Source organism: Bos taurus, chromosome 12 (genome assembly GCF_002263795.3).
Source record: "Bos taurus isolate L1 Dominette 01449 registration number 42190680 breed Hereford chromosome 12, ARS-UCD2.0, whole genome shotgun sequence".
Taxonomy (NCBI): Eukaryota; Metazoa; Chordata; class Mammalia; order Artiodactyla; family Bovidae; genus Bos; species Bos taurus.
In genome coordinates, this window is record NC_037339.1 from 71,355,308 (window position 1) to 71,371,307 (window position 16,000).

Below are 16,000 nucleotides of genomic sequence, written 5' to 3' on the forward strand. Positions count from 1 at the left end.
TGGGGAGCCTGGTGGGCTGACATCTATGGGGTCGCACAGTCAAACATGACTGAAGCGACTTGGCAGCAGCAGCAGCAGTGACATTTCTGGACTTACCAGGTGGTGCCAGTGGTAAAGAACCCGACTGCCAATGAGACAGGATTCAATAGCAAGAGACTCGGGTTTGATCCCTGAGTCAGGAAGATTCCCTGGAGGAGGCCATGGCCACCCCCTCCAGTAATGTTGCCTGGAGATTCCCATGGACAGGAGCCTTGGGGGTTACAGGTCTTTGGGTTCATCCTCCAAGGCATGAACACCACCTACTCTGAGAAGGGGGTGATTACCATGAATCCAAGGAGAATGACCTGTGGGGAGGTCTGTTCTTCAACACACCTGAGAGAAAAGCAATTCCCCAGACTTCTAGAAACCACTTACATCTTTCAGTATCAGAATCTGACTTGCATCTTCTAGGTACTGCAACTGATGAGTTACTAAGATTGTGATTTTCTCCTTCAAGGCCTGACGAATACACCTACAAATGCAAAAGGCACAGTATGCAAATGCACATTAATGGGGTGCTTCAAACCGGAAACTTATATTTTGAAAAAAATAAGACAAAGACTACACAGTAGTCAAAAATCTGTAGTTTAAAACCAAATCAATAATAAAAATTAAACATAAATCAATTAATCTTACTAGGTTCTTACATTTATCCCCAGTAAATTTGAACCTAACTCATCCCCAGTAAATTTGAACCTAACTCTGACTATGCCAAAGCCTTTGACTGTGTGGATCACAATAAACTGTGGAAAATTCTTTAAGCGATGGGAATATCAGGCCACCTGACCTCCCTCTTGAGAAAACTGTATGCAGGTCAGTAAGCAACAGTTAGAACTGGACATGGAACAACAGACTGGTTCCAAATAGGAAAAGGAGTATGTCAAGGCTGTATATTGTCACCCTGCTTGTTTAACTTATATGCAGAGTACATCATGAGAAATGCCAGGTTGGATGACGGACAAGCTGCACTCAAGATTGCTAGGAGAGAAATATCAATAACCTCAGATATGCAGATAACACCACCCTTATGGCAGAAAATGAAGAATAACTAAAGAGCCTCTTGATGAAAGTGAAAGAGGAGAGTGAAAAAGTTGGCTTAAAGCTCAACATTCAGAAAACTAAGATCATGGCATCCAGTACCATTACTTCATGGCAAATAGATGGGGAAACAGTGGCTATTTTGGGGGGCTCCAAAATCACTGCAGATGGTGATTGCAGCCATGAAATTAAAAGATGCTTACTCCTTGGAAGAAAAGTTATGACCAACCTAGACAGCATATTAAAAAGCAGAGATATAACTTGGTCAACAAAGGTCCATCTAGTCAAGGCTATGGTTTTTCCAGTGGTCATGTATGGATGTGAGAGTTGGACTATAAAGAAAGTTGAGAGCCAAAGAATTGATGGCTATTGAACTGTGGTGTTGGAGAAGACTCTTGAGAGTCCCTTGGACTGCAAGGAGATCCAACCAGTCCATCCCAAAGGAGATCAGTCCTGTGTTTTCATTGGAAGCACTGATGTTGAAGCTGAAACTCCAATACTTTGGCCACCTGATGAGAAGAGCTGACTCATTTGAAAAGACCCTGATACTAGGAAAGATTGAGGGCAGGAGGAGAAGGGAACTACAGAGGATGAGATGGTTGGATGGCATCACCAACTCGATGGACATGAGTTTCAGTGAACTCTGGGAGGTGGTGATAGACAGGGAGGCCTGGCATGCTGCAGTTCATGGGGTTGAAAAGGGTCGGACATGACCGTGCGACTGAACTGAAAAACTTCTAAAAAGTAATCCAATGAAGGAGGGGCACCAATAGCTAAGTTTTTTTTTTTTTCCCCTAAAACTCAGCTTAACAATTATTTACATGTTTCATAAAGAAAAGCAACTAATACTGAGATTCCTAAATTTGACTGAACTAAAATACTATTTCATCGCTATGTGGGAATGAGAGAAGAGGGATCTATGTCATATAAAAATGTGTACATTCTAGGGCAACTTTCTACATGATTATAATCAATTATGTAAATATTAGCAATGAAAAAACTAATAGATTCTCTGTAATCTTTGCCACAGTGCATTTGCTAAACACTTGCTCCCAAAGAACGTTAGACAGAAACTAAATCCTAGTGTGGCCTCCATCAGTCTCTGCAAAATTCCCAGTCCCAATCAGGAAGCAAGACTTCTTTCATTAGGACTGAACACCTTCCAAACATGAAAATAAAAGAACAGAACCCAAATGGCCCCAATCAAAATGGAAATCATCCAACAGCTCAGAGCACCCACCAGTTCTCTATAGTCAAAACCCCCCTCACTATTCAACCTTAAATTTTTTCACAGAAAAAAAAATTACAACTGCTCCTACCTTTTAAAAGCAGACCCCTAGGAACTCAGCCCCAGTCTCATCCCACAGGGTCCACAACCCCTCTAGGGAAGCGAGCGTCCAGGTCTGGCACCCCGCTGACCGTGGGCAGGGCTCCAGGCAGGTACTCTGGGAACCTAAGCCCCTTGCAGAGCAAATCTCAGGAGCATGGGCCACACCTCAGCCTGTGAACTAGTCAGATGGAGAATCTGGAGGCAGCAGGCTGCAGCTCAGTCCCTCTCAGGAGTCTGACGATGTCAGACAAGCAACTAAACTTCATTTTCTTCATCTCAGAATGTCAGTGACAACTTCATTCACATGTTCTGAGAAGTCAAACCACCAACACGTTCAGTAAACGTCAGCCCCCTTCTCCGCTCCTCCCTAACCACAAGTGGCCCTGTGCTTTGGAATCAGGACAGAGTCCTAAGGGGACACTCTGGACACTGGGTCTGTGATCAGAATCAGGACCCCAGGACTCAACACACAAACCATCGCTTCATTAAGTCCAAAAGGATTCATGTTTACCCTTTAACATGTGTTAGTTCAGTGTTCATACTAAGTTTCTTGACTAACACTTTTTTCAGATTTAATACTAAAGCTTTTAAATAGAATTTTTTTCTCCTTAATTCATAATTACCTGCCAGTAGTCTAGGAAGGCATATGTTAATTAAATCTAATGGGCTGTAAAGTCCAAAATAGACCAACACAAAAGTTTTAAATTGTTTTCTTCTTAACATTCCATCACAGATGAGGTAACATAAATAATTATAACAAAGTGATCAGTTGATGGCTTTGAATTTTTCCTAGATGATGCTTTTATCCAAATCATTAGGAAAATACACTATTTTCCAAGTTTTTTTTTTCTTTTTTTAATTTTATTTTATTTTTAAACTTTACAATATTGTATTAGTTTTGCCAAACATCAAAATGAATCCGAGTTTTTAGAGTAAAGATTTCCAAGTCATGCCATAGAAATTACTGAGCAGCAACCAGTTGTTTAACTGCTATTCCTATATAAAGGCTGTGTTAATCCTATAATCCCACATATAATCCTATATAAGGGCTGGTCCCTGACAGCTCAGCTGGTAAAGAATCTGCCTGCAATGCAGGAGACCCTAGTTCATTTCCTGGGAAGATATGCTGGATAAGGGATAGACTACCCACTCCAGTATTGCTGGATTCCCCTGTGGCTCAGCTGCTAACCTGGATTTGATCCCTGGGTTGGGAAGATCCCCTGGAGAAGGGAAAGGCCAGCCACTTTAGTATTCTGGCCTGGAGAATTCCATTGACTGTATAGTCCGTGAAGTCGGACTATACAAAGAGTCCGACATGACTGAGTGACTTTCACTTTTCTGGGGAGACACGGGAGCCCTGAGACTCTCTGGGAGAACATCCTGGAAAAAGACACAGCAAGTGCAGGGGTCATGGGACAGAACACGCTGGGCTGAGGCGCCTTCCTGCATTCATAGCTTGGGGGCAGGTGAGGGCACTCATAAATGGTCAAGGGCATCCACTGAGGGCTGTGGGAAGACAGAGGGCAGGGGCGCCCCCTGGAGGAGTGGAAGGGAATGGCAGGGCCGCCTTCCTTCTGTGTCCTGTGCACTGCTCCCTGGCTCTGGGACAGAGGGACCAATGTGCACAGACAGAGGGGGTGAGAAAGGACCCCACAGAGCCCGCACAGCCACACACCGAGTGGGGGTAGAGCTGGAAAGGCTGCGGGGGCAGACGGCAAGGAAGCCTGTTCTCTTCTGAGGACCTGGAGCTGCTTCCCGAATGTGAAGAGGGGTCTGAGAAGGGCTGGAGCAGGAGGGTGAGCTGTGTAGACAGCAGCATGTGAGTCTGATCAGGACAGAACTGAAGACTTGATAATGCAGGAGGTGGGGGTCTGGAATGTGGGGCTGAACCAGAACAGGATCCACAGCTGGACACAGGTGAGAGAGTATCAGTTCACCCAAAGCCACTCATCTTCTGTGGGTGACAGAATCCATTTAGTGTTCACAGCATAATGTAAAACTCACGAACCTTAATGACCTTCCTTCATAACTGAAGGAATCTGTTCATCGTAAGTAGAAGTGTGATTCATTCACTTTTAATACAAAATCCTTCACATGACTAAGCTTCCACATGACCACCATCTCTCACAGCATATTGTTCGTCCAGTTCCCTAGCTTGAGAACACTCTCCAACTGCTGCTGGGTGATTTCCTAAATTGCTTTTATATTCTCTGCTTTTGCTTTAAATCACCATAGAGAATGTGGTTCTGATTAACGCAACTGTCTTAAGCCTGCTTCTCTCAAGAATATATCCAAAGTGGTACACCCAAAATATTTGAGAGGATTTTATAAATATCTCCTGTGTTCAAAAAAGAACTCAAGAGAACTTCTGTGATCAGCACACTGTACTTCACACTAATTGCCTTCCCCTGTGACATGGATGCAACAGCCAGTAGCATCTGTTCCCGCCTTGATGGGGAAATTGTGCAGGTGTTCACAAGATGGGGTGACACACATTTGTGAGTTCAAGGTCGGGTCCTAGGAATAAAGAGGCTGAGATACTCACAATGCCAGGAGGGTGGGGGTAGGGAATCACTGTCATAGCACTAGCTCCTGTCACTGAACTCATGACAAGACACAGGCACTTCTCTAATGAAAAATTCATCAAGTCATGAACAGGAGAAGGTGGGAGGTCAGATCAGAGAACTGGAGGCCACGCCATGTGTCATCTGCCCTGTTCTCTCATGTTCTCAAAGATTCAGTGCTACTATGCATGTTTGTACAAGTGTTACAATGTATATAACATGAAATTTACCATTTTAACAATTTTAAGCATACAACCCAGTGGCACTAAGTACATTCACATAGTTGTGCAGGCATCACCACCATCCATCTCCACAACTCTCTCATCACCCCAACACTGAGCACGTTTTACACCTGGGCAGGTTCCACCAAAGACTAACGACCCCTGCTTAGAGGACATGGAATCCCAGCTCCTCATATCCAGGGCTCTGAAGTCTCTTCACTTGGCTATCTCTGAGATTCACTTGACACTTTAACCATCAGTTTCTTAGAATTTGGTGACAGGGACTTTAAAGAGTTAATCATTACCCTCAATTATACTGGACCTAATCTAATCTGACTGGTGTGCTTAGATGAAGTGGAGACTAAGACACAAGGACAGAGACACAGGACTGCAAATCAATGAAGTTGGAACACACCCTCCCTCCATGCACAAAAATAAACTCAAAATGGCTTAATGACTTAATCATAAGATGTGATACCACAAAACTTTAGAAGATATTAGAGGCAAACATTCTCTGACATAAATTATACCAACATTTTCTCCTAAGGCAATAGAAATATAAGCAAAAATATAAAAAAAGGGCTTTCCTGGTGGCTCACTGATAAAGAACCCGTGTGCCAATGCAGGAGACATGGTTTCGATCCCTGGTCCAGGAGGGTCCCACATGCCATGGTGCAACTAAGTCCATGCACCACAACTACTGAGCCTGTGCTCTGGGGCCCAGAAGCCTCAACTACTGAGCCCACACACCCTAGAGCCAGTGCACTGCTCAAGAGGAGCCACTGAAATGAGAAGCCCACACACTGCAACTAAAGAGAAGCCCCTGCTCATCACAACTAGAGGGAAACCTCCACCAACAAAAGCCAGCACAGCCATAAACAGATAATTATTTTTAAATAAAAAAAAAAGTAAGCAAACAGGACCTAATCAAATTTACAAGCTTTTGCACAGTAAAGGAAACCATAAATACAATAAAGAGACAACCTATAGAATGGGAAAAAATACTACAAATAATGTGACCAACAAGGGCTTAATTTCCAAAATATACAAACAGCTCATACAACCCAACAACAACAAAAAATCCAATCAAAAACTAAACTGCCTTTTTTTTAGGCAGAAAAACTAAATAGACATTTCTCCAAAGGACAGACACAGATGGCCAAAAGAAGCTCACCATTGTGAATTATTGGAGAAATGCAAATCAAAACTACAATCTGGTATCACCTCACACCAGTGAGAATGGCCAGCATTAAAATAACAGTGGCTGAGGGGGAATGGAGTAAAGAGAACCCTCTTACACTGCTGGTGGGATTATTAGTTGTTGCAGGCATTATGGAAAACATTATGGAGATTCCTCAGAAAACTAAAAACAGAATTATCTTATAATCCAGTAATCCCATTTCTGGGCATATATCTGGGGAAAACTATATATCAAAAAGACACATGCAACCCTATATTCATAGCAAAACTATTCACAATAGCCAAAACATGGAAATAACCTAAATGTCCATAGACAAATGAATGGGTAAAGAAGATGTGATACATATAGACGATGCAATACTACTCAGCCATAAAACAAAAAGAAAGAAAGAATATCATTTGCAGAAGTGTGGATGGACCTAGACTTTATCATACTAAGTGAAGTAAGTCAGAAAGAGAAAGATATCATGTATCACTTATATGTGGAATCTAAAATAAGGCAAAAATGAACCTATCTATAAAACAGAAACAGACTCACAGACAGTGAACAGACGTGGGGTTGCATGGGTGGAGGGGGTGTGGGGGAGGGATGGACTGGGAATTTGGGGTTAGCAGATGCAAACTGCTGCTGCTGCTGCTAAGTCGCTTCAGTCATGCCCGACTCTGTGTGACCCCATAATGGACAGACAACATGGTTCTATGGTACAGTGCAGAGAACTATATTCAGGATATTCAATATCCTGAGATAAACCATAATGGAAAAGAGTATTAAAAAAGAATGTATAGCTGTGTATAACTGAGCCATTTTGCTGTACAAAGAAAGTAACACAATATTGTAAATTAACCATATTTCAATAAAAAATTTTTTTAAAAAAAGGACAGAGACACAGGGGTGCTCAAGGACAGAGAGGAGACCATGTGAGGACACCGTGCGGTGGCCGCCGCAGAGACCAAAGCTGCCCATGTGCTGAACTCCCAGCCTCAAGAACACTGAGAGAATCAATTTCTGTTCTCTAAGCACCTCCATCTGTGACAGCTTGGTAGAGTGAATGTTTTTGTCCTCAAAATGCATGCATTAAAACCTAATCTTCACTTTTTTGGTATTAGGAGGTGGGGCCATCAGGAGGTGATCAGGTCATGAGGGTGGAGCCTCCATGAAAGGGATTAGTGTCCTGATAAAAGGAACCACAGGGCTCCCTCACCCTTCCAGCATGAGAGGACACCAGAATCAGACCCTCACCAGACGCTGAATCTGCCAGCACCCTGACTTGGACTTTTTCAGCCTCCAGAACCGAGAGAGATAAACTTCCATTATTTCTAAGCCACCCAGCTCTGGTTCCTGTGAGAGCAGCCTGCATGGACACAATCCTAGAAACTAACATAGGACCTGACAACGAGAATTCCCAAACAGCTTCTCTCTGCTGAACACCCCGCCTCCTCCAGGTGAGGACATGCCTGCTGTCCTCCTCACAGCCCTGCTTCCTCCTCCCACCATACCTGAACTTCTCCTCTTCCTTCAGCAAAGGACTGGGTCCTCTTCTCAGCCTCCACACACACCCACCCAGCCTGAAGGCCCCCAGGGCACTGCCCGCCCAGCTCCGGGCACAGGGAGCTTTCCAACTTCAGTGAAAGTCTCAAGCTGCCACTTCCATTTCCACTTAGTACTTCCTACCCGGTATGGAAACTTTCTAAACCGTGATTCTGCTGAGCTTTCCCAGGCATCTGTGTTAACAAGCTCCACATAGAGACAGGTTCCTCAGAGGCAGGAATGAGAGCTGGGTGTCCTAGTCTCCCTTATTCGGTCCAGTGTGGTCCTTACCCTCTCCTGGCTCACCATCCTCCTTGTAAACTGAGAGGTTTTGTATAGGAACATCTGTAAGGGCATCGATCTCAGTGTATACAGCAGGACATTAATAAGTGCAGCTGGAAGGCTCGTTGGCTTTACAAGGTGAATGACAGCAAGGGAACTAACTGTGGGGTAGATGTAGAGGCTGTTTCAGAAAAAGAAAATTCATGAGGCTTTCAAACAGGCCAGTCTAGACTCCACCAGAGGCCTCAGTCAGCATGTGTTAGGACAGAAAAGCATCAGAGCTCTTCTCCTTCAGGAGTTCTGTGGCCAAGAAAGAGCCACTGACAACAAATTCCAGAACAAAGTGAGAGTTAGGACTTTAACCAAGATATCGAGTTTCAAATTCAAGGTTACCCTACATGAGGGTCTAAGTATTAATTCTAATAAGAATCCATTGCTGCTGCTAAGTCGCTTCAGTCGTGTCCGACTCTGCGACCCATAGATGGCAGCCCACCAGGCTCCCCCGTCCCTGGGATTCTCCAGGCAAGAACACTGGAGTAGGTTCCCATTTCCTTCTCCAATGCATGAAAGTGAAAAGTGAAAGTGAAGTCGCTCAGTCGTGTCCAACTCTAGCGAACCCATGGACTGCAGCACACCAGGCTCCTCCGTCCATGGGATTTTCTAGGCAAAAGTACTGGAGTGGGGTGCCATTGCCTTCTCTGAAGAATCCATTAAGCAATGTTAAATAATTGAGTCATATTCAGATGTGAAATAAATCATTTGCAAATTCTAGTCTTTATTAAGTATTTCCAAACCGACAGATTAATTAATAAGCATAAACCAAAAGTCTTTTCAAAGAAGTCCTATGTCAGTACTGAAAACTTCACTTCTAATGTGCCTTGAACACACGATGGAGGAAAAGGGCTGGTTACCAGGTTACCAAGTCCTACTCTCTGATTTAAAAATTTTACATTGCCCTTCTTATCCCTGGGGTCTGGATCCATCAACTACAAGTCATGGAGGAATCTGCCATCTATCCCTCACTCCCTAAAGCATGGACCCCACTGTCCTCCACACACTGGAAGCACCTGCTGTATTTTCCTGTCCTGACCTCATCATGATGTAAGATTTCTCTAGGATGGATCTTCTATGGAGGGAAGGGAGTGGAGAGAGGAACACCAGGGCAGAGGGAGCTGAGTCTCCTGGAGCACAAAGACCTTCCTGAGCTCCCTTCCCTGATCCCTACAGGGTTCCTGGAAAGAAGAAATGATATAAAACAGGTGCAAACTCACTGTTCAAACAAGTGCCTGCTGATTCCTGCATCCACTGTGCTGAGCGGATCATCCAGGAGGTAGATGTCTGCGTCCTGATACACAGCTCTAGAAAATGTAGAGAGACGTCAAGAGAAGACACTTCACACGCCCTGGGTCTCATCTCTGAATCATGATGGCGTCCAACAACTTCATGTTCCTTCCTGGAGCCCAGGGAAAGGGCCAAGACCCTGCTTCACACAGGCCTACCCGGTGAGCAGGGTCTACCTGCTCACGTCCACTAGGAGCTGCAAAGGAAGAGGGGTAGGATGGCAACTGAAACCCCATTTACCTGGCAAGGCTGACCCGGGCTTTCTGGCCTTCACTCAGCGGGGTTCCTCCATCTCCTGTCACAGTTAGATCTCTTTCCTTCAAATTCTGAAAATCCTGTATGGAGATAGAAAAGGGGAAAAAGAAAAACATTTAAAATGTGTTCTCCTGCCATCCTAACCTTTTAGCATAAGTTCTTCATACAAGTGTTTAATCAACAGCAATGGGCTTATTTCATAGTGACTATACTGTAACCAGGAAAATTAAACTCTCAGGGCTTTTCACTTGTTTTCATTCTGTGTTTTTTCAAAGCATTTATGCATTTTACCACTTTAACATGTATTTACTGAGGATTGAATATACACCAGGCACCATTCTGGGCACAATGAATTCATCCATGAGAAAACAGAGCCCTTAGAATTTCTTTCCATGGTGGGAGGTGGGTGATATGGAAAATTAACCTGAGCATAAGTATCCAGGACAAGAAGGAAAAGGAAGCCAGCTCAGGGGGATGGAGAGTGAAGGAGGGAAGTGAGTCCACACTGGATTGGGAGGGCTCTGCTCAGAGTGGGTGTGAGCAGATCTGGGGGTGGGGGGTGGGGCTCAGGCAGACCTGGAGAGGCTGCTCCTCACAGATGAAGGGGTGGGTGCAGGGACCACAGGGAGATGCCCAAGGTGTTCAGGACAAGGAGACAGGAGAGCAGAGCAGAGTAAGAATGAGGGGAGTGAGGGCAGAGACAGAGCAGGAGGAGCCTGGGGGCACTCCAGTAAGAGGAGGAGGGGGAGGGGAGGACTGACATGGTCTGAGGTTTACAATGAAACTCCTGTGCTTTGCAGAAACCAGGCAGTAAGTGGGAAAGGGTGAGGGCAGATACAAGTGAGGACATTACTGGAATAAGCTAGAGAACAGTGGGAATGGAGAGACGGGGTCACACTCCAGACACATTTGGAAGGCAGAGTTGTGACACCTGCTGACAGGATGGGTGTGGGCTGTCAGAGGAGACTGTGGTGTCTGGGGTGAGGAGGGGGACGGACAGGGTCTGCATTTACTGAGCTGGGGAAGATGGTGGAGGCAGGTTTAGGAGACATCACTTGTGGACAAGCTGAGATGAGCTCTCGGTGATGTCATGGTGCAGCTGGACATGCAGGTGCAAAGGTCTGTGCTAGAGACACAGGTGTGAGAGCTGGAGGCCCAGGAGGTGAAGGCACAGGACTTGTTTTATCTCGTTACCAGTTGTCCTGATCTTGGTCTCTGCTTCTCACTTTCAGAGAAGGGATAACACCTCGCCAATGTCTTCACAGTGATACTTAAGGCAAGTCATACAATGACAGATAAGGTCTGTATAAGAAATGGGAGCAGAAAGAGTAGGTTGGGCAGGAAAACCAGAAGGAAAGAAACAGTCTGCTCGATGTACACCAAGCATATCAGCTGGACTAAGCAGATGCTTATCTGTGAAAGCAGGAAAATCTCAAAAGTTAAGAAGGATATGAAGCTTTGACTTGAGAATCTGGGAATCTACCATAAGTTATATTTGAATATTATTTAACAAGTAAATGGACAAATCAGTCTATTTTCCCAAGAGTATCTGGGGAAATTTTTAAAAAATGACAACAATATCCCCCAAATGACAAGATGACAATCGTTTAAGTTATACAATTATTATGTTAGAAATCTTTGAATTATCTACTAAACCCCTCAGGCATCAACCTAAGATACACAGCAGTACCTTTCTGCAGATGACGTGATCCCTCTGTCTCTACTTTAGCAAATTTGGGGAGAAAGCAGGTAGCACACTGGAGTCTGCATGAGAAACAAGTCCTTTGATCTCCCTAAGTCTCACATTCCTCTTCTACAGAATGTGCTACAAAAACAAGAGTCACTAAACTCAAAAGTGAGAACACCCTCTATAAATGGAAAAAGGACTGGAATTGATTGCAACTTGCTACTGGTGGCTGATGCCTATTTTCCCATCAAACCAACAGTGGGACCACATTCACATTGTGGGTCATAACATGCAAAGCACATGACCATAAAGAAAAGAAAGAGTGTCCATCATAACCCTCCCTGACAGGCACACAGACACACAGGGTCCCTGCTCACTCAAAACTTAACTGGGGTACATCCAATGAAAGGCAGCAACTGATCTGTCATGAAAATTCATCATTGTTTTATTTTCTTTCTTTGACAAGTTCAGAAGTTATTACCATCTCTTGATTTGGTTTTCATGAACAACAATGAGCCACTTTAAACAGGTTCCCAGACCTACATTCATGCACACACACACACACACACACACACACACAGAGTTATTGGTCTCTGTTTCACTGTTGAAGTCCTTGCAAACTGTTCCACTCAGCTTTTATGCTTTGATTCTACATTGTTTCATTTTGCTTAACAAAATAGTAACACATCATAACACAGCAACCTTAACTATGTTCTAGAAAAAGCACCTAAATCCACACATTCACTTAGCACAGTTAGGGCACAAGAAACAGGCTCTCTCTGAGTCTGGTAGCAAGACTGCGACTGCATTGTTGACTCTGAACATTATTTATGGACCAGCCCCAAATGAGAAAACCATTTCACAGGATTTGCAACAAAATCCAAGTCAGGCTAAATTTTTAGCCACCATTTTCCAATTAGGTTAAAGGGAAAAGCCTGACTTGAGTATAGACTACAATTCCCCCCACTGACAGAAAGGTGTTCTTATTCACGTTATTTTCCTTTAAGTTTCCCCAATTCTCACTGAACAGCAGACACACACACTAGAGGCAAACTAGGAAATGGCAAAGCAGATTTGATGCCATCCATCCAGAAGCACATCAAGGGCCCTTCAGCGATGGTGGAGACTTACAGTAGAAGCATCACCAAGCAGACTGCTGAAATGGTAAATGTGGGCAAGATGTGAAGCCCTGGCAGAGGAGGGCTGGACTCGAGAGGCAAGCAGCAGGAGCCCTGCCTTCCTTCACAGCTTTTCTTCCATGTAGAATCACCACTCCTCTCACAGTCTGTCAATATCCTGCCCATTTTCCCAGGCTCAGCCCAAGCACACTCTCCCATGGAACCATCCTGGACTCATCTCTACCTGCTGGGTTCCTAAGGCTCTGTTTACATCTCTCATGAAAGACCATCTTATTCTGCTCCATCGTTTGTACACGTGTATATGGCTTCTCTCAGGTCCTGGGGGGTAAGATCTGTGCACCAAGCTCTGTGCTGGATCCTGATGCTGATTATCTCTAATCCTCACAACAAGCTAAGAGGAAGCACTGGCCCCATTTCACAGATGAGGAAACTGAGACTAAGTGAGGTGGTATCACTGGTCTGAGGATGGTCAGCTGCTAAATAGAAGAGCTGAAATCTGAATCAGATCATGTCCTTTCAAACCACTTCATAGCCTTTTGCTCTTTCACATCACACGGCCCAGGGGGTGACCGAAGATTATATCTGAAATGAATGCAACACTAAAATAACTCAAGTCTCGAAGGCCTCTATACCTAGACACAGAAGGATCTTATTATCTATGATTGTCAAGGCAACCTGAAAAGAAAATGGCCAAGTTGCCAGGAATGTGTAAATATGAGATGAAAGTATAAACTTACAGGCGTCCAAGAGGGCTTTGTAAGGTCAAACAATATATATGGGAAAATATCAAACTAGAATTTATCAACATGATACCTGTAACTAGGTAATGCCTAAAACTTTTTAAAGTCCTTAAAAATTTTTTTATAAAACTTGTTTATGGCAAATAGATGAGGAAAAGGTAGAAACAGTGACAGATTTTATTTTCTTGGGCTCAAAAATCACTGCAGACAGTGACTGCAGCCATGAAATTAAAAGATGCTTGCTCCTTGGGAGAAAAGCTGTGACAAACCTAAACAGTATACTAACAAGCAGAGACATCACTTTGCCAACAAAGGTCCATATAGTCAAAGCTATGGTTTTTCCACTAGTCATGTATGGATGTGAGAGTTGGACCATAAAGAAGGCAAAGTGCCGAAGAATTGATACTTTTGAATTGTGGTGCTGGAGAAGACTCTTGAGAGTCCCTTGGACTGCAAGGAGATCAAACCAGTCCATCCTAAAGGAGATCAGTCCTGAATATTCATTAGCAGGACTGATGCTAAAGCTGAATCTCCGATACTTTGGCCACCTGATACGAAGTGCCAACTCATTGGAAAAGACCCTGACACTGGGAAAGACTAAGAGCAGGAGAAGGGGACAACGGAGGATTAGATGGTTGGATGGCATCACTGACTCAATGAACATGAGTTTGAGCAAGCTCCAGGAGATGGTGAAGGACAGGGAGGCCTGGCCTGCTGCAGTCCATGGAGTCGAAAAGAGCTGGACAGGACTTAGTGACTGAACAACGACAACAATGAAATGTTTACAGATGAACTAATCTGAGGTCTAGAATCCGCTTTAGAATACCGGGAGATGGGGTGGGGTGTTGGGTGGAGGGGTGGCACAGGGAAGGGGTAAAGACCTAGCAAGACTGGCTACCAGCTGACCCTGGCTGAACCTGGGGGTGGGAACATGAGGGTTCATTACATGGTGCTCTCTTCTACAAATTTTTGTTACTTGTCCATTAAGAAAAGAATCTAAAAGTAAATGATACTTCACCAAATGAAACAAAGGCATTCTGTGACCATCATTATCACACCAGAATTAAAACAGCAACATATATGACTGCATACTTATGCAAAGTCCAGCATAAAGCAACAAATAAGACCTTTCAAATTAAAAAAAAAAAAAAGAACTTTTAACAAACCTTGAAGCTTAAATCAATGTTATCATAGTTTGACCACATGCAACTCAAGAGTCACTACTCACCTCTTCCAAAGCACAAGCCTTTATTACTTCTTCATATCGTTCTTCTTCATATTTCTTCCCAAATAAAATGTTATTCTTCACAGTTCCTGGAAACACCCAGGGCTGCTGAGAAACATATGCGATCCTCCCGAGCACGCTGACCTTCCCCTGGCTTGGGGGCAGCTCCCCCAGAACAGCACTTAACAGTGATGACTGCAACAGACGGGAACACACACAGGTGAACAGGGTGCACTCAGAATGGAACATGCCCCGCAGCACAGCCGACCCCACCCTGGCTCTTGATACACGATATCAGAAGAGTATAAAGTACAGTTTTGATACTGCAGGAAAAAAAAATTGGAAAAGAGCCATTATTGGTCACCGTAAACTAAAGGTTGATAAGCAATATTAACACGATAACAATCTACTCTGCCTGAGTTCCCTCAGATGAAATGCTCTACTCAGCAAAGACTAAGAATGTTTAACATCCTTCACTAGCAGAGCAGATTAGCAGGATGTATATTTTCTGTATCTGATGTTTAATGCAGTTGCTCCTGCATCTGGGTATCTTTTACTTGACAAATAGTTGTTCTTAAAAAGCTATGTGGGGCTTCCCTGGTGGTCCAGTGGTTAAGAATCCACCTTGGATTGGGGGAAGGGATAGTTAGGGAGTTCAGGATGAACAGGTACACACTGCTGTATTTAAAATGGATCACCAGCAAGGACCTACTGCACAGCTCATGGCACTCCATTCACTGTTACATGGCAGCCTGGATGGGAGGGGATTTGGGGGAGGATGGATGCATGTGTATGGATGGCTGACATACACCCTTCACTGTTCACCTGATACTATCACAACATTGTTAACTGGCTACACCCCAGTACAAAAGGAAATGCTAAAAAAAACAATAATTATATCCAGATAACAAACACTGAAAAAAAGAAGAATCCACCTTCCAATGCCATAGACTCTGGTTAGATCCCTGGTCCCCTGGTGGGAGAATTAATACCCCACATGCCCAGGGCAACTGAGCCTACATGCCACAATTAGAGATGCTATGCACTGCAACAAAGACTCAATGCAGCCAAACATATAAATAAGTATATTTTTTAAAAAAGTAAGAACTATGTGTGAAGAATATATCCAAAGATTATTATTTAAAACAACTCTGAGGTTGTTGTATTTGAAGAACAGAAGTCCATCATGCCCAGGGAACTCAAATCCTGGGCTCTGTGACAACCTAGTGGGGTAGGATGGGATGAAAGGTGGGAAAGAGGTTCAAGAGAGAGGAAACATATGTATACCTATGGCTGTTGATTCATGTTGATGTATGGCAGAAACCAACACAATATTGTAAAGTGATTATCCTCCAATTAAAATTAAATTTTTAACAAAGTCCTTCATGGAGGAAATCATCACTCTCTCATG

The 16,000-nt window shown here is 43.9% G+C and overlaps 2 protein-coding genes across 2 annotated transcripts in view; one reads left to right on the top strand and one right to left on the bottom strand.

Moving 5' to 3' along the window:
• The window catches only part of LOC100337053 (ATP-binding cassette sub-family C member 4), a 1,051,816-nt gene that overhangs the window by 563,425 nt on the left and 472,391 nt on the right, over nt 1-16,000 (top strand). The window lies entirely within an intron of this gene.
• LOC107131273 (ATP-binding cassette sub-family C member 4) overlaps nt 1-16,000 on the bottom strand; it is a 123,552-nt gene that overhangs the window by 89,702 nt on the left and 17,850 nt on the right. The window contains 4 exon segments of the mRNA XM_059892296.1: nt 415-511; nt 9,474-9,560; nt 9,784-9,878; nt 14,593-14,784. Coding sequence (XP_059748279.1) covers nt 415-511; nt 9,474-9,560; nt 9,784-9,878; nt 14,593-14,784 — 471 coding nt within the window.